The 24,428-nt window shown below is 47.5% G+C and overlaps 5 protein-coding genes across 6 annotated transcripts; 3 read left to right on the forward strand and 2 right to left on the reverse strand.

Annotated features, from left to right (window-relative positions):
• The first annotated feature begins 2,100 nt into the window (after positions 1-2,100).
• On the forward strand, positions 2,101-6,831 carry LOC127770028 (chloride channel protein CLC-c-like). Its single transcript, XM_052295698.1, has 8 exons — positions 2,101-2,314; positions 2,737-3,130; positions 3,860-4,060; positions 4,153-4,330; positions 4,440-4,702; positions 4,874-5,143; positions 5,247-6,384; positions 6,466-6,831. Exons 2-8 carry the CDS (start codon positions 2,886-2,888, stop codon positions 6,550-6,552), a joined length of 2,382 nt encoding a protein of 793 aa, XP_052151658.1. The 5' UTR covers positions 2,101-2,314; positions 2,737-2,885; the 3' UTR covers positions 6,553-6,831.
• Positions 6,832-7,366: 535 nt separating this feature from the next.
• On the reverse strand, positions 7,367-9,532 carry LOC127768146 (F-box protein At5g07610-like). Its single transcript, XM_052293682.1, has one exon. The coding sequence runs from the start codon at positions 8,773-8,775 to the stop codon at positions 7,699-7,701; it is 1,077 nt and encodes a 358-aa protein (XP_052149642.1). The 5' UTR covers positions 8,776-9,532; the 3' UTR covers positions 7,367-7,698.
• Positions 9,533-12,034: 2,502 nt separating this feature from the next.
• LOC127756988 (SUN domain-containing protein 4) lies at positions 12,035-14,999 on the reverse strand. Its single transcript, XM_052282378.1, has 4 exons — positions 14,468-14,999; positions 12,785-14,130; positions 12,614-12,699; positions 12,035-12,356 (listed from the first exon to the last, which is right to left on the reverse strand). The coding sequence occupies exons 1-4, from the start codon at positions 14,679-14,681 to the stop codon at positions 12,125-12,127; spliced, it is 1,878 nt and encodes a 625-aa protein (XP_052138338.1). The 5' UTR covers positions 14,682-14,999; the 3' UTR covers positions 12,035-12,124.
• Positions 15,000-16,164: 1,165 nt separating this feature from the next.
• Positions 16,165-18,362, forward strand: LOC127782870 (uncharacterized). Of its 2 annotated transcripts, none has more exons than XM_052310154.1 (5): positions 16,165-16,275; positions 17,078-17,289; positions 17,596-17,797; positions 17,890-18,076; positions 18,255-18,362. In XM_052310154.1, exons 1-4 carry the CDS (start codon positions 16,242-16,244, stop codon positions 18,054-18,056), a joined length of 615 nt encoding a protein of 204 aa, XP_052166114.1. In that variant the 5' UTR covers positions 16,165-16,241; the 3' UTR covers positions 18,057-18,076; positions 18,255-18,362. The 2 variants fall into 2 exon arrangements, with proteins under 2 accessions (XP_052166114.1, XP_052166107.1); XM_052310147.1 differs by having other exon boundaries at positions 18,167-18,286.
• A 1,227-nt stretch (positions 18,363-19,589) lies between these two features.
• On the forward strand, positions 19,590-20,531 carry LOC127782860 (phytolongin Phyl1.1-like). The gene has a single exon (XM_052310137.1). The coding sequence runs from the start codon at positions 19,611-19,613 to the stop codon at positions 20,361-20,363; it is 753 nt and encodes a 250-aa protein (XP_052166097.1). The 5' UTR covers positions 19,590-19,610; the 3' UTR covers positions 20,364-20,531.
• The last annotated feature ends 3,897 nt before the right edge of the window (positions 20,532-24,428 follow it).

The raw sequence follows: 24,428 nt of genomic DNA on the forward strand, positions 1-24,428 counted from the left end.
GCTTTCGAGACTTCCAATCTCCCATGGCAAGCTGGACTCTCGGTGTCTTCGAGGCTTGGTAGCAGTTGAAAGAGTACGAGTCAGTATTAGGGCCAGATTTGTAGTGGCCTGCTTGGTAGCAGGCCAGCCTTTCAGGAGACGCAGAGACCAAGTGGAATAAGTCTACTTTACCTCTCTTAACTCATGCGCATGGTTGAATTGCATCTTCAACCGCAAAACCGGGTATAACCTATCCTCCAACTCACGAAACCATTCCAAATTGACTCCTTGGACGGTTTGGGAGACGATTTTGTCCTACGTAGCGTCTTTGAGACTCTGTTGACATGCTGAGTCAACACGTGAGCCCCACATGTCAGTGCAAGGTGTGGCCGGTGAAAACTCACCGAGGGAGGAGGAGGCAGTCACCGCCGTGCGGCTTGCACCGCCCATGCCCAACGCCCTCACCTCACCTCACCTCACCTCCTCCACCACCCACCGGCCGCCGCCATCAAACTGGCCGACGGAGATGCCCTCGACTAGGACCCCAACGCTGCCGACGCTGCCAACAGCTTAGCTGCCGACCCCAACACCGTCGACGTCGCCATCAACCTGACCACCGCCCTTAACACGGCGGGGAGGGAGGAGAAGAGGTGGCGGCAAGGTCGGAGGAGGGGAGGCCGGGGATGAGGAGGCCAGGGAGGCGGCGGTGCGGAGAAAGGAGAGGAGGCGGTGGCGAGGTTAGAGGAGGGGAGGGTGGGGATGAGGCGGCAAAGGATGGGCGAGGGAGGGGAGGCTGCGCCGACAAGGTTGGAGGAGGCACCGACGATGAGATGAGACGCCTCCGCTCCCACCATTCTTGCTGCCTTGAACCGCACCGACACCAACACCGTTGACGCTGCCATCAACGCGGCGGGAAGGGAGGAGAGGAGGCTGCGGCGAGGGCGCAGATGAGGAGGTGGTGGCGGGGAGAGGAGGTGCCGCAGCTCCCACCATCTTGCTGCCTCGAGCCTCGCCGCCCTGTTGCCCTACTGCTGAGCTCTGGCGCGGATGAGGCAGCGATGGCGAGGTCAGAGGAGGCGCCGGCGAGGAGAGGAGACGCCACGGTGAGATTCCTGTCACCCCACCCCTCTTGCCATCCTGCTACTCCCTGCGCGGATGAGGGGTGCCAAAGTAGGAGCCGGCCTGTGAGCTCCACCCCTCACGTGGCCGACCAGTGAGGTCCTCCCCACGCGCAGCCATTGGCCGACGAGGTCTTCCCACGCACGCGGCTTTCCCGGCCGACGAGGTTCTCCCCAATGTGTGGCGCGGCCGGCCGGCAAGGTCCTCCCCTGCGGGTGGCGCGGCCTTCCGGCTAGGTCCTCCCTACACGTGGCATGGCTGGCGGCGTCGTCTGTGCTAATGGAAGAGGAGAGAAGAGGACTAGATGAAAGAGAGAGAGGCGGGGAGATGAGGTGGAGGCCTACTGGCAAGTGGGTCCCACCTGTGACTCAGCGAGCCAACTGCCACGTCAGACAAAACCACCTACGAAACTGCTCAGGGAGTATATTTGCAACGGTTTTGGAAATTAGGGGCGGGTTATACCCGGTTTTGCGGTTGAGGGACGTGATTCAGCCAGGGGCATGAGTTGAGGGAGGCTGAACAGACTTATTCCGAGACGAAGTTGATAGGCGACGAAGCCCACAGCCCACCTATTGGTGAGATGGTGCGAGCCGTAACTCTGGCGCGCTCGCGCCGGCCCATGTCACGTCAAGCAAATCAGGATTACCGGTTCTATTCATAAGCACGCTGCTTGCTATTATTTAGCTGAATTTTAATTAATATTGTATCATGTTTTTATCATATTCATATTCATTTAAGTTTGAGATTCGTATTAGAATCAAACTCCTAGTTATATTTTTAATTTTGAATTTTAATTAATTGGAGTTTACACGGACTCTTCTTTTATTACTACTACTATGTTATTATATTTTATTCCGAATTCTAGTGATTTATGTATTTGAGTTTAGAGTTCTTGTCGGAATCGAAATTCTTCTAAAAAAACCTAATAAAAACATCTGCCGAACCTAACATAGTATGCGGATCATTGTGGATAAAAAACGGTGGCGAGAGAGAGAGCCCGTCCCTAATTAACCGCCGTTCCTCTCGCGCCTCACCACCGAATCACCCTTTTGCCTTCGCAATTCTGGGCCTGCAACCACATCGCTTCGCCGCCGTATCCCTTCTCTTCTTCCTCTTCTCCGAGCGCTCGCATCGCACCGCAATTCAATGCCCGCGCTTCGGTGTGAGATCGACCTAGCCGGCCTCCCTGACGACGATTGAAGATCGAACCTACCGTGTAAGCTCGTTGATTCTGTTGACGCCTTGTTTTTCTTTTTTTTTTTTAGGGTTGTTGACGCCTTGTTGATTGATTCATGGTAAATGTTGCTGTTAGTTTGATTGGTGTACTCCCTTGCAGCATTGCCTTGATCGATGAGTTTTAACTGCATTATTAATAGTTAATTCTTTTCCTAATTTGTTCTCGGAGATGAATTGACAAATTCAATCACAAGCTAATGCGGGTTGTTCCCATGCAAGTTCAACATAACATATCCTGAATATATTTTTGTTGAAAAAATATCATACGGAGTATTCCGAATCATATACATGTACTTGTATGTTTTTTTCCGTATAACACATTATCCAAACAATTTTACTACAGAATATTTTTCTTAATATATCTCTCGTTAACTAACTCGTGTCTTAATCTTACATATACAGTGCAAGATCTTGTATAGTTTGCAAAATCCAGCTGTCTAACGAAGAACATGTACAAGATCTTGTATCTGCATGGATTTCGATGCGACTACCTAAAGTGCCAGGTAAATAACTGAAATAAGCTATCCATAAGCGGGGAATCCAGTACGACGATGGCTGTAGGAACAGAGAGTGGCTCGGGCGGCGTAGCTGAGAGCGCCCCCTCGACGCCAATGTCGGCAATGACAACAACGCCCATATCGGCGAGGTCGGTGAGGTGGGAGAGCGACATGCCGGACATCGAGGAGGGAGGCGGCGGGCTGGAGCGGCCGCTGCTGCGCCGCCGCGGCACCAACACCACGTCGCAGATGGCCATCGTCGGCGCCAACGTCTGCCCCATCGAGAGCCTCGATTACGAGTACGTGTGTCAATCGTGACATCTCTGCCTTCCTCTCTAACTCTCGCGAGTTTTTTTTTTCTTTAGGCCTTTTCAGTTAATCCGCGAGGAAGGATTGGAGGGGATTTATTCCACACCTATCGTGGTGTGGAATTATTCCCCCTCAATTCTCTCCAATACTTTTCAATCTTCTTTAAACCGAACAAGCCCTTAGAGATTCATGGTACCGGTATTTATTTTCGATCAGATTTGTTTCGATGTTTCATGTATGTTTTAATATCTATTTTTTATTATAGACGCGCTTCATGCTAATGATGGAATACTATATTTGGTTTGACTACTTCCCAAAATGGTTGAACTTTTTAACTTTGACCGTCAATACCAAATTAGTAGCTTTATAAAATATAGTAAATTTGGTATTTACATGCACTTTCTGAAAGACGTAAAATTTGTCTTATAAAGTATAATAAGTTTTTTTTTGGAGCGGACGTATAATAATTTTTTTATACAATGATAGTGCATACGCCATTATTTTTGTTTATAAACTAATTAACTAAGCATTTGAGAAGTCAGTGACTGTCAAAAGTTTTACTTAAATCTTATGACTAGAGATAGGATAATTTTACAAGGGACAACCCAAAGTATGTTATTATGAACACTAGTTTGAGTTTGACTACAATTTTACAAGTGAGGTGATCAATGTAAGTGTGGTAATTAATGGATTTTCCATATTGACTAATGATGACACAGACTTGTGGAGAATGAAGTGTACAAGCAGGACTGGAGATCAAGGGGGAAATTGCAAATCTTCCACTATCAGATCCTTAAATGGGTCCTAGCACTTCTTGTTGGATTAATAGTTGGCCTAATAGGATTCTTCAACAACATTGCCGTCGAAAACATAGCCGGGTTCAAGCTGCTCCTGACGACCAATCTAATGCTCCAGAACAGGTAGAGTCCACCCTTCCAATGCGGTTCATTGCAATTGATGAACAAAACCAGTCAAAAAATTTTTTTGAGCTCAACATTTCTTGGTACTTTAGGTACAAGGCGGCCTTTCTATGGTTTATCAGCTGCAATGCAATGTTGGCAGCAGCCGCTGCAGCATTGTGCGCTTACTTTGGCCCAGCGGCTGCCGGATCTGGCATACCTGAGGTGAAGGCCTATCTGAATGGTGTCGACGCGCCGTCCATCTTAGCGCCCAGTACCCTCTTCGTCAAGGTATGTATGATCCTGATTGAAACATTCAATCTTTCTAATTCTAATTTGATCATCACGACACCGATTTTCGATGTGCATTGGATCATGTTGGTGAGCTTTGTACTTGCAGATTGTTGGGTCTATATTTGGGGTGTCTGCTGGGTTTGTGCTGGGCAAGGAAGGTCCTATGGTGCACACTGGGGCTTGTGTTGCCTCCTTTCTAGGACAAGGCGGGTCGCGCAAGTATGGCTTCACTTGGAATTGGCTCAGGTACTTCAAGAATGATTTGGACCGCAGGGATCTGATCACCTGTGGAGCTGCAGCAGGAGTTACAGCAGCCTTCCGCGCCCCTGTCGGCGGTGTCCTCTTCGCACTTGAAGAAGCAACATCCTGGTAATTCCCCAAAATAAAAACCAAGTTGCATCTGAAATACCATTTTGCCAGATATGCTACAGTACACCCATCATGTCTTGTGAATTGTCAATTGTAATCTTTGCACATTGTCAATTGAAAATCCACATCCCAATTACTCAATTGAAACTATTAACCTTTGCGCTTTCTCAGGTGGCGGAGCGCGCTTCTCTGGAGGACATTCTCCACGACAGCAGTGGCGGCAATGGTGCTAAGGTCCCTAATAGAGTACTGCCGCAGCGGCAACTGTGGCCTGTTCGGGAAAGGAGGGCTGATCATGTTCGACGTAAGTTCACAGGTGACATCATACACCACCATGGATCTCGCCGCGGTTGTGCTGCTCGCCATCGTCGGCGGGCTACTTGGAGCACTCTTCAACTTCCTCCTCAATCGGATCCTTCGTGTGTATAGCTACATCAACGAGTAATCTTCACCCGAATCAATGCATTTCAAAATTTTCAATCATCTGTTGCAACTTCGGCAAGATGATCACTGAGCTTTGCATGCATTTGGGTTAATTTTGCAGGAAAGGCGCGCCGTACAAGATCATTCTTACGGTGGTCATCTCGCTGGTCACCTCGTGCTGCTCCTTCGGCTTGCCGTGGCTGACGGCGTGCACGCCATGCCCGCCGGAGCTGGCCGCCAGCGGCCACTGCCCGACCATCGGCCGCTCCGGCAACTTCAAGAACTTCCGGTGTCCGCCGGGGCAGTACAACGCCATGGCGTCGCTGTTCCTCAACACCAACGACGACGCCATCCGCAACCTCTTCAGCGGCGGCACGGAGAGCGAGTTCGGCGTGCCCATGCTGCTCGCGTTCTTCACCGCCGTCTACTCGCTCGGCCTGGTCACCTACGGCGTGGCCGTGCCGTCGGGCCTCTTCATCCCCGTGATCCTCTCCGGCGCGTCGTTCGGCCGGCTGCTCGGGAAGCTGCTCGGCGCGCTCACCGGCCTCGACACAGGGCTCTTCGCGCTGCTCGGCGCGGCGTCCTTCCTCGGCGGGACGATGCGGATGACGGTGTCGGTGTGCGTCATCCTCCTGGAGCTCACCAACGACCTCCTGCTGCTGCCGCTCATCATGCTGGTGCTGCTCGTCTCCAAGACGGTGGCCGACTGCTTCAACAAGGGCGTGTACGAGCAGATGGTGCGCATGAAGGGGCTCCCTTACCTGGAGGCGCACGCCGAGCCGTGCATGCGCAGCCTGGTCGCCGGCGACGTCGTGTCCGCGCCGCTCATCGCCTTCTCCAGCGTCGAGAGCGTCGGCACCGTCGTGGACACGCTGCGCCGCACGGGGCACAACGGGTTCCCGGTGATCGAGGACGCGCCGTTCGCGCCGGAGCCGGAGCTGTGCGGCCTCGTGCTGCGCTCCCACCTCCTCGTGCTCCTCCGCGCCAAGACCTTCACCGCCGACCGCGTCAAGACCGGCGCCGCCGAGGTGTTCCGCAAGCTCGCGCCGTTCGACTTCGCCAAGCCCGGGTCGGGCAAGGGCCTCACTGTCGACGACCTGGACCTCACCGAGGAGGAGATGGCCATGTACGTCGACCTCCACCCGATCGCCAACCGCTCGCCGTACACCGTAGTGGAGAACATGTCGCTGGCCAAGGCCGCCGTGCTCTTCCGCCAGCTCGGCCTCCGCCACATGTGCGTCGTGCCGAGGACGCCGGGGGTAATAGAGCTTACCAACTTAGCTGAATCCTACATGCTTTTCCGCCATTTTTGCATCTGAATCTTGATGATGATTTTGCAGAGGCCGCCGGTGGTCGGGATCCTGACGCGACACGACTTCATGCCGGGTTACATCCGCGGGTTGTTTCCGAACGTCCTCCGTGAGTAGCGGCCATGGCGAGCGCGCGAACGAATTCTTTTGCACATATTTTTTTTTTCTGCTTTTGGACCTTATTACCAACTGGAGTAGATTAGCTTAGATTTGATGTTTAATTAGCACCCAAGTGAACGAGCGGTGGCTGCAAAATTCTATGAACTCGCAAAGCCTGAGAGTTAGAGTTCAGCTATATGAGGTGAGAATTAAATGTCATAGGTTTAATGGAGCTTTGTAATTAACTGATGATCTTTTCGAAAAAACAACTCGTCGATGATGCCGATAATGAATTTGATTTCAGTCAATTTGTTGGTGTAATTATGTGAATGGAATAGTCTTGGCGTAATCACTCTCAAACGCATGCAGTGGCGTTGCTGGTATCATCATCAGCGGACGCCGTTGTCGCTACCGTTGTGAAATGGCAATCGGTCAATTGCAGTGATTTGTCACTGCTAACCGCTCATATTCTAGCCGAAGCTAAGACAATTTAATTGGTGTATCTAGCACTTCGTACACAAAACTGTCATATCTTGTTAGCCGAAGCTGCTCCTATCTGTTCTAAATTGTAGATCGTTTAGGTCTCTAGTAAGTCAATTTTTTTTAAAAAAAATATAGCAATATTTACATTTATAAGGAAATTAATATATTAATGTTTGGTTTTGTGAAAAGGTTGTTTGAATTTATAAAAAGTTTGCTTGGATTTATGAAAAATTTGCTTGAATTTATGAAAGGGTTGGTGTTGTGAATGTTAGTATTTTTTTTATTTATAAAACTAGTCGAAATCCAAAATCTTATAATATGGAAGGAAGGGAGTACACAACAACCAACGAGCGAAAACACCGAGTATTCATTTGAAATTCAAGAATTTTACATAAATTTGCAAGAAACAATTCAATTTTGAATTTTGTAAAAAAAACAAATCAATTTTCTTATGGAAACAGAAGAACTGTCCACTATCCTGATGGGATTAGAGATGAATTTTACTCCATAGAACAAACGAATAGCATATATTTTTTCCCTTTTTTTTTTCTTTTGATTGTCTTGTACCTTCTTTGTACAGTTGGACACTTGAACGGAACGGCATTGTGCCCAATGTTGCAAGCATTGGGCCCACATGCCATTGTCAACATCGCCGGCCAGCCTATCAGCCACATAGACCAATCAGGCCAAGCTGTTGGCCAGATGGCGCGAGAACGGAAACAGCCAAATCTGAATGAGATGCGCGCCTTCCTTCTCCTTCTCCGGCCCGACCTCCCACTCCTCCTCGACGCGCCTCTTCTCCATGTCGAACGCCACGAGCTTCCATGGCGTCCACAGGTACACCATCTCCCTGTCCGGGTGGAACGCCATGAACAAGAAGGTGACGGCCTGGCAAGCTCCGCTCGCCTCGCCGGCGACGAGGTCATTGACCCCCAGCTCGTGCTTCAGTGCCCACTCCGATGTGGCCGCGTTCTTGAGCTCCCAGAACTTGAGGCGCGTGCCGTCGCTGGACGCGTACCGGAGGCGGCCACGGCAGTGCCCGGCGCGCGCCCGGCAGCTGACCGGGGCCGGGAGCGCGGTCACCGCGCACGCCATGGTCCCGAGGTCGATGCGGACGACGTGGCCCGAGTAGGCCAGCACGTGGATCGCGCCGTCGAAGTAGTGCATGGTGGCCGACATGGCGTCGGTGTCGAGCCCGAAGTCGAGCTCGTGGTCGCGCCACGCGCCGCCCTCGGAGTCGAACACCTCGACGGACGCGCCGCGGGGGAGCCACCCGGTGAAGCACACCACCCTGTAGTGCGGGGACGCGGAGGGGTCGAACGCCAGCACGGACAGCAGCGTCTTCCCGCGCGGCGGCGGCAGCCTCGCCCACCGCCGCGTCGTCGGGTTCACGACGTGGAACGCCGCCGCCGGGTGCGATGCGTAGTACAGCAGCATGCCGTTGCACCCGTCGATGATGGTGGACGTCTCGTGCCCGGGGAAGAATCCCATGTCGGCCTCCGCCACGCCGCCGCCGTGGTCACCACCCCCCGACGCGCACGCGTACGTGTACGCCTGCCTCCTCCTCCCTTCGCCGCCGCCGCCCCGGCCTTCCTGGTACAGCACACCGGAGGTGATGAGCGGCAGCCTCCGGCGGAGGTAGTCGCCGGAGATGAGGCGCCGCCACGACGTGGCCACGCACTGGAACCTCGCCAGCGACTTGTACGGCAGCCTCACCAGAATCTCCGTGAGCATGTCCTCCCCAATCTCGCCGTCCATCTCCTCGATTCCTCCTTTCCACCTACTGATCGACCACCCTGCACCTCACCTCACCTTACAACTCCAAGCTATCGCTTCCAAAACAACAGTAGCAACAACATCCAAGAATTAATGGCAACGCAAGCGACGCACATATATTAGCAAAGCCGTTGGGCTAAAAATCAAGAGATTATGCAGCTTCCGAGTGGTGCACAAGAACAGCATGAGTATTATCTGTACTCAAAATGGATGATGCTGCTTGCGAATGCGGAGAACTGAGTCGATGCCTTGCCGTTCCGCGCTGGACATATATATCTGCGTACGCCATTCGGATTTGGGATATATCGTCGGGTTTCTGCTTCGTTTTTTATTGAGTGTTGTGGCGGGACGCGAGGATTGCTGCGTCTGCAGCGTTGCTTACGCGTCCTTTTGGGTTCAAAAAGGAAAATGCGCGCCGCACTGTTGTTCAGAAAGAGAAAGATGGATGTTCCACTAGCGCGTCTAACAAAAATGGACGGTTAATTTTCATCATGAGAATTTGATAAACTGAGAAGGAGACATCTGAAGTTAGGTGTGCATGTCTTGCTTCCGTTGTTGTTTCAGAGAGTACTTTAGTATTATACTTGTATGTTACTGAAGGGGATTGCGTACAGTGAACTGTGACAGTGTGACCGGTAGTCGGTAAATGAAGTGGCCAAAAAAGGAAGGAAAAGAATAAGAAAATGTTGAGAGATCTTTTTTTGAAAAAAAGAAAGTTGGTGTGATTGTGTGGCAAAACAACACGGTCGATCTTCAGAGTCTTTAACAGATACAGAAGAACACTCATCTTCTTTGAAAAAAAATCTTATATGTTCGTTTTTATAAAGGGGCAGAAGAACTTTCTTTCTTCTTGGACTTGTCTCCAAGCAAGTGAACACATAATGGAACCATGGTCAGACGGCCACGTTAACAGTTGGGGCTTATCGCAAGCTGCCATTTGGCGTACACATCTCTCGTCAGATATCCATCACGCCGAGCGGTGCCTACCTACAAAACTAGCTAGCATACACGTATATCTTCCAACCCAATCCTTTTCTTTATTTACATAAAAACAAACAGCAAGATGCAATGATGCACATCGAAAGACCCTTCTGTTTCAGGCTTCAAGGCTGGGATATCTGTTACTTGGACGCCATGCAAATCACAGCTTTGTCGCACTATATCTCGAACTCTCAAGTCGTCGATGATTTCCTGAATCCAGGAGAGGAATCCGGCGCTTGTCCAGGGCACGAGTTTTACCATGGTCTATGAATTTTGTGTGGATGCCACTCAAAGTTTCATCTTTGATCTTGCGTCGTCCAGAGTTTAATTGGTGCAAACACACCGACGCTGACAGCGACCTGCCTATTGTTCTTGTCTCTGGTTGGGTAACGACGGGTCACGGGGCGGTGCAAGCGGTGTGTTTGCAACGTTTCTTGGAGTGTGCAACTTGGATTCTCTGCCTGGGCCATTCTTGTGCTTGGAAGTTCCAATCATCGTACAGTGCAGGAGCTAAGCTATGTTCATCACTTTGCTGATGATCGATGGCATCGAAGAGAGAGAGAGAGAGAGAGAGAGACGTGTCATCTGAAGGAAAACGTGTAGGCATATGCCGATTCTGAGGGAGACTCATGTAGTAGTGTTTAAAGTGTATGATATTTTATCTAGTACTGTACCATTAATGAGCATACCCCTGAATTCATTATTCATAAGTGGAAATTCTGTTTGTTTTCATGTTTTGATTTTTGAAAAACAAAAAACATTTCTAAGTGTGATGTTCATACATTGAGGAATGGAAATAAGGCCTTACATTGGGCTTCAAGAGTCAGTAGTGGTCTGGGGGCTCTGGCCTCTGGGCTGATACGTAGCCCTGCCTTGATTGGGTGGGCCAAGTGAGTTATAATCTAAGCAGGTGGGCTCAGATCTTCTGATGCTCGGCTCTTCCCATCACTTCCCATCAGGCACCAATTCCCCAACCATACCCGGATACCCCTAAATAAATTATCGAAACCATAGCACAAATGCAGGCACCAATGCCCAACCTGGCAACCAGTCTGCTGTTTATAGCAATCCAAAGCCAAGATGGCAATTAAGATGTAAGGCATAGTCCCGTACGGACTTCATTCGCAGGAACAAAGTGGTCAAAAGATACGATGAGTAATTTACTCCCAAGCAATTAGATTATGAATGATTACCCAGCTAGGAGGCTAAATCTGCAGCATGCTTTGTTGATAATACAAGTAAACTTTTTTTTTTTTGAACATTTACAAGTAAACTTGAGATAGAGATAACAGAAGCAAGCTTGAAAAATGGAAGCACCTTTTGCGTAAAAAAAAAGGAAGCTATTATAGGTTTTTTTTTTAGCCACGAGCCCACCGTATCAAGTTGCTCCAGACGGAAGAGTGGTATTTAAGGGAATAACAAAAGAAGCAAGCAAAAGTAATGCTGAAGTTGACATAAGAGAATGTCGTACAAAACTGTGGATAACTGGGATATCCATGGGGGCAAGAAAGCCAACAGTTTGCTAATGAAAGCAGATGAATGTATATTCTATGAAACAAGTTGACCAGTAACCAGGGATCACAAATAAGTACTGTATCGTGCAATAGGTAGTCCCTAAAATAAATGTCAGACATCATGGAAGCCTACTTACTTTAATTTATAGATATGTGCAAAAGTCTCCTATAATTTATAGATATGTGCAAAAATGGCTATCAAGAGATCTGGAACTGGAAGCAACCAACGAATTTACAGCAAACCAGTGCAAAGTACTGTTTCAACTAAAAGAGCTGTACATTTGTAGTACATGTTTGAGGTCATTGACTTCATTCAGTACCGTTAGCAGTTATCAATGCGGCCTCTCAAGCTGGAAGCAAACGGAGTACTGCCTTGTAAGCAACATGATGTTGAGGCCATGTGCACCAGGCAGGAAGGCCACTCAGATTAAGAACATCGAGTGCACAGCGATCATGCCAAGATATATATTACTCCATCTCTTCTTGGAATATACAAGGAAGCACATGGAGGCCTGTCATGGTTCTGAACTTATAAAAGAAATTGCCTGGCTCCAGGTGCATGCACATGCTTTCCAGGTAGATTTGCTTCTACATTCCACTGGAGAGGACCATGCAGCTGACAAAAATAATCTAGCACTGGTAGCTTGCTGCAACTTAAAAATGACCTGGGTACCACAGCCTTTTCCTTTTCTACCCTCCAAACTGAGATCGCCGATGAGTTATAATAACTACACTCCCTTGCGTAAGATCTCAAAGATGCATTGTAATAGATTTTGAATTAGACACCTCAGGCAATTACAAAGCGCAGCCGCAATTATATGGAGTTGATAGGTACATCACTGTATTATCAAAATGGAGGCTATAATGCAACTGCTGAACAGCAACACAAGCCATCCAGATTTTACCCTATCGAATTTTTCAAAATTATATAATCTACAGGTATTAAATATCATGCCTATAGACAGCTTAGCAATCGCTAAACATCCAAAAACAAAACTCAGGAATATTACAGCAAAGCTTCTATTCTCCAAGTCAGCCTGCTTTTCCCGAAATCTTTCAAGTTCTGATCTGCAGAGACACCATAACATGAATCACAAAGTTATAATCATCCCAAGCCGACATAATTATTCATTAATACCAAAGCAGTTCAAGTAGTTTATCTGAACTCTCAATAGTACGATTAGAAGCTATAATTAGCTAACAGAAAAAAGAATTAAGGAAAACACTTTTTGACAAGCAAACACGGAAGCCAACTCGGGATAGACTATATCTCGAATACGAGAATAGAGTAAAAACACAAAAGGGAAAACGGTAACTATACAAACCTGATTCTGACATTATCCAAGAGTAGCTGGTTTAACTGTGAGGAAGCAACTAGTTTCCATGAGAGAATCCCTTCAATTTCTTTCGCCTGAAATGAATGAATATATGATAAGGCAAAGAAAGTAATGCCAACAAAAGAAGAAAGAAAAATACATGTGAATAGAAAAGCATACAAAGTCATCTTTGCTGCTCTCAAGATGCTTCAGCTCCAATTTGATTTTCTCCAAGAGTGCATCTTTGGTATCAATATCAGCATCAAAATCCTTAAAAATTTGCCCATATCTGCTATTTAGTTCTTCTAGATACCGCTCCAAGACAGTAAAGCTCACATCAAGAGATTGCACCTTCTGCATTAGCACCTTAAGAACTGTATCTCCAGGAATCCTGCCAGCCTGAATTGGCCTTGTCTCGGTAACTTGATCATGAGCACCATTCTTTGATGAATCACCGTTTAGTTTATCATCTTCTAGTTCAAACTCATCTTCATCCAGGGGTTCATGTGAGGATTCTTTTCCCTCAGTGGGCTCCTTCAATTGTGTTTGCTGATCAACTGGTTCCTTCATTTTGTCATCAGGTTCCAGCCTTTTATTCTCAACTGGAATCAAGTTCTCCAGCATCTTTTCCACCGCATCCATTCCATACACTTCAAGCATACTGAGCGTGCAGTAGAATTCGGAACCATAATGGCTAAGCAAGTTGAGTTTCAGATATCTAGCCCACTTTGGCTCAGGAAAAGTAAAATTCTGAGCAATCTTGGCATTTGCAACAGTGAATCTCCCGAGTGTTTCCCAGCTATCTGTGGGATAATTCAGACTGCTCAGCATTTCAAATTCTTTCAAGTTAGAAGAATAGTGCTCAAAATTTGCAATTGCGATTGTATCTACCAAGGTTTCTTCAGACAGCTCTATAATGACAAACTTCCCCTCTGCTGAGCAAGGATTGCGGAGATACTTGTCTTTATCCTTGTCTAGGATGTTAGAAGCACCCTTGGCCTCCTTGTTGAATTCCAGGACCTTAGCCCCTTTAGCTGCCGAGGCATAATTGTACAACTTCCCACTAGGCTCCCTTCTGTGGATCACATTTCCAGGTTGACCACTAGGGACACCCTTTCCTCTTTCCGCAATCGCTCGTGTCTTGAATTCATCAAGACCAGGAGGGACAACTCGTGATAACCTTGCTGGTCTTGGAACACCTTCGCTCTCCACCTCCCCCTCTGGATGAACTACAGAATCATCATCTGTCCGTGGAAGATTCTCACCCTGATCAACGTTATCCTTGGGCAGAGCATCCATGCCATCACCCTGTGCCTCATCATTGGAGCAAAGCTGATCTTTCTCCAGCAGTGTCTCTTCAGAAAGCACATGATTTTCATCGGGTTTAGCACAGCTATCACCTGGCAACGCATGATTTTCCCCATTCTCCTGCTGTACAACTGAATCAACAGAGCCTTCGCTCAAGGTAGGCTCAACAGAATCAAACGAGGGATCAGAGCTTCCTTCATCCGCAAAAATCCCTTCATCTGCAGAAATCAGACAGCACCGAACATGAGCCCAATCGACACCGAGAAATACGCATAACGTCAATTTGAAAATTATTGACATGCGATATCTTTCAAAAATGGTAAAATTAAAGCGGAAATTTCATCAGGACATCAAAAAACCATGATGTTTATTCAGAATTCAGAAATGAAACGCGCATATATAGATCTATGTTGTAACCGCGTAATATTGCGATTCACGTTCGGCCGATTCAGCGAACGACCATCTTCCCCAACCACCGTTCGCACCACCACGCAACCACCCACCAAGCACGATCGATCAAAAATTGATTCCGCGAAGGCCAAAACGAAATCGTACCTCGTTGACCGTTCCCGTGACCGACGAGGGGGTTGAGCAGGAGCAGGACGACCCAGCAGGCGACGACAAGCGAGACGGAGAAGCCGTACAGCCGCCGCCGCCGCCTCCTCCCGGCGGCCGCCGCGGTAGCCACGCCCACCCCTGCCTCCTCCTCCTCCTCCTTCGCCGCCGCCGCCGCCTTCCTCTTCAGAAGGGCTCTCCGCGACCTCTGCATTCCTCCGCCCTCACATCTGCGCCACACAACACGCCACCTCACCACCGACTTCCCCTCCCTCCCTCCGCCCCGGCCCACGCAGAGGAAGAGCACGGGGCACGGGACGAATCCCCAGCTGCCGCCCCGCCCCGGCCCCGCTCAGAAGAACCGCCGCGGCGGCGAGGTCCGATGCTGCGCCGGCGAAGGGGAAGGGGGTTGGATCGCCGCGTGGCGGTGGATGGGCGGGGGGTTTTGAGGTGGCTCCATCGGAGGAAGGGGAGGAAGGCGTTGATGGCTTTTGTACCGCGAGATCTTGTCGGCTTCTCCACCCCCGTTCGCACTTGTGAAATCGTGAGACCTGTCCAATCCCCAATGCCAACCTGTTTGTTACCGGTGCGCGTGGTGGTGAGGTGGATTCTTCTGGACTCTTTGGCTCCCTTGTTTATTCCGTCCAGCGTGGAGGAGTACAATCTTATTACCGTTTGCTGGGTGGACTAGTTCAAATTCAAAAGCCAGAGAGAGAAATCATGTCCATTTCAGGCTCACCGTTTGCTTTTTGGTTACTTGCCGCAGTCGAAAAGTTAAATTTTGATTTGATTTTAAGGATTTTTTTTCTCATTTTAAACAATCTCCCATTAGCTTTTAAATCCGTAAGAACGCATATGTGAAAGTTTTCTCTACCTATAAATTATTTATTGATTGTTATTTTTTTCGCGAACGCTTTATTGATTGTTAAAAATCAGTGCCAAACAATCAAGTTGTTTAGTCTCAAATGTGTAGATTTTGTTTAATGGCCAGTGGTGGTATCTTTTTTTTTCTAACTACGGCAGATGTCACCCGTGCAAAAATAAAACTAAATTATCATGTGATTGTAGCATTATATATTTATATTACTACAAGATTATATAGTAGGAGTAAACATCGGTATACATCATATATAAAAACATGGGGTACTGAGTGTGTAACCATGATGCTTTAGATAAAATAATTTAAGCCGACTTTGATATGTTACGCAAACAAAGATGGTTGTACTAGAAGAAAAGAATTTTGCAGCCAATAAATATACGGAGTACTAGTAGTACTACTTCAATTGTAGGTTTTGTCGAGTTGTAGTTGGATGGTTCCACGTCAATTCCGGAGTTGAAGCATACACGTCACAGCTGTGCTTGCTTGGTACACGTAGGGTGCACGCCACGCGTGTCAGCCAACAGCGAGCCTCCACGTGGACTCAAGGAGTAGCACTGTACGTCTTCCCTTCTCTCTCTCCTCGGGTCAATAATAGTTAACCCGTTGACTCGATGGGCCGTGTTTTCACCAGAGCGGCGGAGGCCCATTTATTCAACTACCGATAAAGGGGCCCACACAACCAGCCCAGCATCATCTCCGTCTCCGTTTGCACCGAGGCCTCGGGGCAAGGGCCCAACCCGTTTCCGAATCTCGAGGCGCAAGAGGCCATCGAACGGCGGAGCCTTAAAGCCCCAACTTGTCCGTGCGGTTTCTTACTTTCGTGGGCTTTTTTTCTCCCTCTTGATTGCGGCGCGACTGCGAGCGAGAGAGCTTCACGCCCAGATCCGGGCGGCCATGGCGAGGAACCCTACCCGCACCGTCTACATAGGTGAGCGTCTGTCTCCTCTTCCCCCTCCCCGCGGCGCTCGCGGTGGCTTCAGATTTTGGTTTTAGTTCGGATTGGAGTAGATTGATGTACACCTCGGTGATTTGATTGATCAATTAGTTGGTTGGTACTTGGTAGGTTGGTTAAGTTGTATGATGTTTCCGTGGTGTCCTCGGTTAGCGTGGTTACGCGTGATTTGTGGATTTAGCGTGGTTGCTGTTCCTCTGATTTCTGATGGGTGCAACTGCAAATGTATCGTTGAAAGGATTCCTGTTGTTCCCCTTGTATTTCTTTTACTGGCTAAAACGATGAGTGCATTTGGAAATAGAGCTGCTAGATGCTAGTATCAAAGCTTGACAAGTGATTGCACTGTTGCTGCTATGAACTTTACTTGATAATAACGTTGGACTGTGTTTCACAAGTAGCATTTCAATTTCTACACGTTTCTTAAACTTACCTGGCATGGAGATACTGAACTTCCACTTTTCTCTCTTTTTTTTTTTTGGTTGCGAGGAACTTTTAGTCTTTTACTGTTTGTTGCATTAGTGAATCTGTAGCGGCTCTAGTCTATCGAACTTTTCTCCAGTTGTTAGCTTTCTTAGCAATTCTCTGGGCTATGCTAATTTATTCGGAACCTTGTTAATTTATTTGCCTGCAAATGCAATGTTTTCTGTGGACAGTCCTGGTGTCATCTGGTATTGTTTGTATGTATATTGTATATCTAGTGTTTTATGTAGTCTAAGCAGCTTCATTTCTCTGTATCAGAGTATTGTATTAATTATATTGCAATTTTTTCCTACAATAGGTAACTTGGATGAAAAGGTAACTGAAAGAATATTGTATGAGATTCTTATTCAGCCAGGTCGTGTAGTAGACCTATGCATACCTCGTGACAAGGAAACTAGTTGTCCCAAAGGTTACGCTTTTGCTGAGTATGAAACAGAGGAAATCGCACAGTATGCTGTTCAACTTTTTTCAGGACTTGTTCGGCTTTATGGTAAAACACTCAAATTTGCGGTAGGTTTCCTTTTTATCTGTTTTTTTTTGTTTGGATGTGTTACTTCTATATGATCATCAGCTTCTTATGATTAAACTGTACCAATATGATTACAGCTTGCGTAATTAGAGTGCTAGTAGTTGTTCTTGTGTTCTGTGCCATACAATTTCGCAAAAGATTGATAATTCTGATTTCCCAAAAGATTGATAATTCTGATTTCGAATTTCTTCCACATCCTTTAGATAATGTTTTAGTTCATACTTATCTATATTTATGCGGATATGAAGAGGGTCAATTTTCTGAATTTATATCATTGTCTTTTGCAGATCTCTGGACAAGACAAACCCTCATCAAATGGCAATAATCCAGTAATGCCTAAACTCAATCCTGTACCATTACCAAAGCAGCCTCAGTTTGTGCATCATAGTGATATGCATGTATTGCATACCCCAGCGGATCCAATGGTAAATGGTGGGACAAGAGATTATGGCTTTTCAAACTATTATCCTTACAGTGCTAATCCCCAAGGTGAGATTATTTCCTGGGCCTATCTATATGTACTGTTGTACGCTGCATATATATCACTCTTAATCTAATCCTACTATTCTTTTGCTAACCAGCATTACCAGTTGGACCCGTGCATAGCTACGGAGGGTTCAGCAATGGTACGTATGATTGCAGTACATGCATATTTGGTTCTATTGTTAATGGTAGGTATGGAGATTATGTTTTGAATGCTGCTGGCCATGGAGCTCCGAGGCAACCAATGTTGTATCCGTCCTACTAGGCACCAAAGAAGGGAATCTGGTATGTTGAGTTGTTGATAGAGTAGGCTGGTTGGGATTAGCTCCCTGAAATTTTCATCTCTTAATGCACATCATTGTCATACATGTACAGAATATGGCTCTCTTTTATGAATGGTAATTAGAAAATCTTAGTACAACACTCATCCTTCTCTTCTTTGGGGACGGGAGGGCTGCAACAGCGAAGGCTGTACTACGCCTCCTCCAACTCTCGAAACAATGAGCTATGCACGCTTAGGCTGTGTTTGAGGAGAGGAGATAGAGGAGATTGGGAAGATACGCAAAACGAGGTGAGCCATTAGCACATGATTAATTGACTATTAAGTATGTTAAACTTCAAAAATGGATTAATATGATTTTTTAAAGCAACTTTCCTATAGAATTTTTTTACAAAAAACGTACCGTTGAGTAGTTCGGGAAGCGTGCGTGCGGAAAACGAAACAAAACTCACTCACAATCACCCAGGAAAGGACACAGCCTTACTCTCCAATACTCTTAAAGCCTTGAAAGCAATCTTTGTCGTGTACTTGAATGACCATTACTCTGTAATACTAGAAGATGTTGATGTCTCAACATCAGCTGTAGATTTTTTATGGAACCGAGTCAAGTCAACTGTTCTTTACTTCTTTGTCCGTGCACATCACAGAAATGAGTCTCTGTCAGTGTCAGGGACAGGCAAGTTGCTGCAATGTGGCATTGCCAACTAACCCTATTTTGTGATGGTTAAGTGGTAGTGGCTTGGCTGATGTTTCGCTTTGCAGTTCTCTATTCGTTTGTCACCTGTCATTGCTAGCTAGTAAATTTTAGGCTTATCTTGGGCATTGCATTCCTTTTTATGTGTTAGGTGAGGTGATGCATACGTTGGAGCTAGGCAAATTTTGATCATTTCTCTACTAGTGCAGTTCCATTGTGTTCCACCTATACCAAAAAACACATAAGACAGACACACAAAACTTCACAGGTAGACAGGATGGCACTAAAACACTCCCATTTTGACTCACCTAACCCAAAAGGTATCCTATCCTGAAACGAAAATTCTACTGAAAAGATCATCACTTTGGGTCCCCTCGATTAACCTTCTTCAAGGTGAAAACCACACCTCAAGACACGTATCAGAGGTGCTGCTTCTCGTTGCATATCTCCTCTAGTGTAAGTTACTTCTGATGCTCTACTAAACCTAGCCTCCAGGGGTTCTTTCCTTCACTTCTTGTTTATTCCTTACTGCGGAGTAGTAACATGTACAAGTCACATGCCATCTCTGCATTGTGCTATTTTTCCGTTGCAACTAGAGCAATATGAAAACTGAAACCAATTGTGCATAACCAATGCTAGCGCGGCATCTTTCCTCTGCAAAAAAACGTTTTGGATCTTGTTGCTCCAGTTGCAGTTGCAGACTTTGCATCTGCCGTACTGCTGCACTTGCTCGTTTGACGCTGTCTCTCGGCATTGCAAGCTGACAACATCGAAGACCAAGACTACGCAACGCACGTACAAGGACTTTTCTGGGTAAGACTCTTATTGAATCCATTGGAGTGTGTATGATTTCTCGCCGGTCAAAGCCAAGAGAGGAGGCGATGAAGATGGAGAGCCCGGGGGTGCAGCCGGCGGCCGCCGGTGAAGAAGGCGGCGGCGGCGGCGGCGTCTTCTTCTGCGTGGCGGTGACGTCCAGGGGCAGGACGGACCGGCTGTCCTACTTCCAGGCGGAAGGGGACGGCGACGACGCGGAGGAGGTGGCCCGCGCCACCGCCGCGCTCTGCCTCGACCACGCGCCGGAGCACCACCACTGGCACCACCACACCGTCGTCGGGCGGCGCACGTTCGCGTTCCTCGCCGGGGACGACGGCCGCACGTACTTTGCCGTGGCGGACCCGACGCCTGGCAGCGCCGAGACGGTCCGGTTCCTGCAGCGCGTCCGCGACGCGTTCGGCAGCTGCGGCGGCGGCGGCGCGACCAGGCGGCGCAACCAGCGCGACGACGCCGTGGACGCCGTCGTGTGGCAGTTCGTGCGGGCGCTGCGGGCCTCCGCGGGAAGAGGGACGGCAGCGCTGTTCCCCGGCGACGACTCACGAGGTGGAGGTGACGCGTCGAGCGCCGACGGCGACAAGGACGACGAGGAGGATGATCGTGGCGGCGAAGCGATGGCCGTCGCGGCGGACGGCGCGCGGCGGCGAACGCGGCGCTCGTGGTGGCGCTACAGCAAGGTCGTGATCGGCGTGGAGTTGGTGCTGTTCCTCGTCCTGTTCGTCGTGTGGATGATCGTGTGCAAAGGCTTCAATTGTGTCCAGCGATGAGCGGCACATCGCTTGTGCAACTGTAATTACATTTACACGTATAGTTTGTTTTAGTCTACGTGCTGTGCTGTCCATGAAAAACCTTGCCCGTCTTGTTAAATCGTAATTGTCTTAGCAACATGGAGTACAATTTACGGAGTATTTGCTGTGAAAGGCTTTGCTGGTTGATTTTGTTTTCATGTAAAAAACTTGGGCTCGCTTGCCAGCGGGTTTTCTTAACGATGGTAAGGGGGTTACCTCTTCCTACCGCGGTAGCAAAACTGAGCAAACTTTAACAAAAAAAAATTAAAGCTTTGTTTAATTGTTGATGGTTGATATGCTAGGAGCTAGGTTATTTCCGTTACTAAACCCTGACGATAAGCCCATTCACCGCTGTAACCGAAGATGAGAGAGACATTGCTTTTGCTTGCTAGTTAATCCTGGGGTAATGCAATTATGCCCAATGCAGGGTTTGAGAAACATACCAATGCCACTATGCCAGCATCTGTCGGTTACCACGAACTACGGTACAGAAGAAACAGTACTCAACAGGGTACAAGAATTTGCAGGGTGGGAGCTGTTTCAAACATGGACTCGAGCTGATCATGTGTGTTCACAAACAGGGCAGCCCTGTAAAACACTATTCTAAAATCTCGCCGTCATATGCATGCCACGTTGCCAGTACAATTCCTTTTTTTTTCCTAAACACGGTACCGACGCATGCGCCCATATACACGACATCTCGTAGAATAATACGTCATCTACCATAATAAAATAATTAGCCGTAAATAAAAAACATATGCTAAATTTAAAACTTAAATTCGGATAAACATGTTTCACTGTAAGAAACCTAATCGGTTGTTCACGTTGCCAGTACAATTTTGAGCAGCTATAGTCCGACTCATACTCATACATAAACACTGGGAATTTGTAAATGAATTTTCTGAATAATAAATGGCATTTGATGGATGAATTTGTAAATGAATTTTCTGAATAATAAATGGTATTTGAAGGATAATTGCAAAACAAACTGACAAAATGTACCAGTGTGAAGACTGCACATTTTGTTTGATTTGGGCTATTGGACTTGCATCATAGTAAAGTTTTATTTGGCCCAGATGTAAATCAGGCCCGGATTATGACAGCCTCCAGGAGGCCATTTTTCTAAGGCAGTGGTTGGGAAGCGGTAGTTGATGAATGGCGATCAGCCTACCTATCCTTCTCTCCCTAACCGAAAGGGAGGAAAAAAAACAAGTAAACAACAATTCCTTGGAATAAAAGACACTATAGTAAATAGAGTAATATATAAGAGTTGATTAGTCTATGAAAATGAGCCTATATATCGCCTATGATTTGGACAGAATATCTTGATCAGCTTTGTTGCGCTAGCACCCAACCATTTCCCTCATAAAAAGACAGAAGTACGAAAATGAAAGGAGCACAGCTTTGGCAGCCTTTCTGTTGTAAAACCAATTCATACGCATCCACATCTCTAAATTATAAAACTTTTCTCCCCACGACAAAAGGAAGTAATGTGTGCTACTCCTATCACCGTTCTGAATAATCTGCAGTGGTTTCTTTGGCAAGATCAGAAGAACCAACATGAACTTGCATTTGCTTTGCCAGTTGCCAGTTTGCCACCAAAACACAGAACACGGCATGCTCTGTCTCTCGAGCGGTGCAATGCAATGCAAGCGACACCCTCGATTTCCTCCTGCAAAAGAGGGAGAGAGAGAGTACAGGGCATGGACACCATGCGTGCTCCAGTTTCAGGCTCGGGTTCAGAAACGGGCAGTACGGGACACGGCCTTTACCCACACAACTCTGCATCACATGCGACGATCAATACCAAACAGCTGCGCCTCTGCATCTGCATCTGCAGCCAGGGGCGGAGCTAGAGAAAAACAGCCAGGGGCGGAGCTAGAGAAAAACTGAGGGGTTCCTAACTTTCTTTACGTAGTATCGACATGTACAGCTCTAGAACGATATTATACTAAATAGTTGCATACTCAATACATATAAGCATCATCTTCCTAATTAATGACAATATATGAGAAAGTGCATGAAAAAATTAAAAAAAGCACGTACCATAATGAAGAAACCAACTGATAATAATATATATGAAGTTAATAATGTGTCATGAGCTCCATACCCAAAACAAATGAATATATCATGTAAAATGCGATGTCACCATCTTCATTCCTCCATGCAACAAGGCATAGTTTAATTATCAACAAACAATAAGTCATGAAATGATTTGACATAAATAAAAACAGTTACCTATTAATCTTTATCATATTTGCGGTGGTTATATTCATGAACCGATAAACCGATGTGATTTTTGATAGAAGCACTTGTGGTCACTAGGCGGATTTGACGAGTCAATGAGGGCAAGCCGGCGAGTTCATGGATCCAGCCATTGCCGGCCAGCTTGCTGCTGCCGCTGCCCGCCGGCCGTCCTAAACTTCTACTCCCAGACTGCCCTGAATGGCTGCGTTCATCGCAAAAGCAAGCAAGAAAATTAAGATTAAATCAATGGTAAACTAGCAAAATTGGAAGAGGGAAGAAGTAGGAGTACATGACTTACAGAGTGGCAGATTGGATGATAGGATTTAGGGGCTGTCATAGGTCGCGGAGTCGTCGGAGTGTGTGGGAAACGGGCGGCGTCGGCAAGCGAGCGCCGGGCGGTCGCCGCGTCGAGCACGGCTGTGGCGGTCCATGGGCGAACGGTGACGGGCGCACGACGGGATGGAGTCGGAGACGTCAGGCGTGGTCGCCGGTCGTGGAGTCGCGTGGAGCAGGCGCTCAGCGGCGACGGACGAGGAGAAAGAAATAATCACGCGCTTGATTTTGGGAGATGAAACGACGCCGCCGCTGCGCCGTGTGGATCCAACCACGTGCGCGACTCCTCCTCTCCTCTCAGCTGGGCTGTCTCTAACAGATACACATCGATGGGCCTTGTTTTGGGCCAGACGAAGGAGGGGTTCCTGGTTTTGGGCTGAGGGGGTGCTGATGTGGTGAATTTATGGGGGTAACAAGGTATTTCAGAAATTGGGCCGGGTTCCTGGGAACCCCCCGGGCCTATTGGGCTCCGCCCCTGTCTGCAGCTGTTGCGGGCTTGCAGCAACGTCATGGGTTTTGCTACGCTACGTGCCAGGAGAATGGTCTCGGATCCTCTCTCTCTCTTGCTGTTACTGCGGGGCTGGCTTTGCTGCTGTGCGCGTGAAATTGTGAACAGTGTAGTGAGTGATGAGTACTACCAGTGGTACTGGTACTGGTACTGGTACTCCAGTAACTGAAGAACCGAACTGGGCAGCAAGCAAGCAAGGAAGGAGAGGAGTCTGCTGTGGTGGTTGTGTCGCTGAAACTTTTTTTAACGGCATGTTCTTCTCTGCCGCTGTTGATGGGTGGATGGGGCGATGGGCTGTCACATTCGCCGGTCAAAGAAGCCTCTCTTTCCTTACAGTTGGAGCCAGCTGCCACCGACTATTTTAGCATACGTACTCCTACTCCTAATCTGTTGCTCTTTTGCATTCTTTTGTGTATACCGGTGCAGTACTGGTACTGCACGGCAGTGCCGGTGGGAGACCGATTCCACAGCACTTGGGACCGGGGTTTTCCCTCTAGGAAAGGAAGAAAATTTCGGTGGGCATCAAAATTCCGGAATTTCGGATATTCCGAACGATTTTTTAAAATTTTTAACATATCTTTACTGAATTTAAATAAATTATGACTAAATTTACAAATATTTGAAAAGGTCTGAAATTTCGATCAGAATATTTGCTTGTCGGAAAGGGATGAAATTCCCAAAATTTTGAATATTCCTGAAATTTCGAACCAAAATTTATATTCATGCTTGGGACGAGGAGCGAGCGTCCACTTTCCATGGTCTGCATGGACCATAGCCCATATACCCGTCAGCCGGTCAGCCACTCTTGGAGAGGCTTTTCCCTATTTGGTAGGAAATACTTTCAAGCTATCGAAATAGTTGACAGTAAACAGATCAAAGTTCAGTACAAATGGAATGAACTAGTGTGAATTGCGGGTTTATGATATTAAAGCTAAAGGTGTCGTCATCTCATATAT

The sequence above is a fragment of the Oryza glaberrima genome, chromosome 1, assembly GCF_000147395.1.
Source record: "Oryza glaberrima chromosome 1, OglaRS2, whole genome shotgun sequence".
NCBI lineage: Eukaryota > Viridiplantae > Streptophyta > Magnoliopsida > Poales > Poaceae > Oryza > Oryza glaberrima.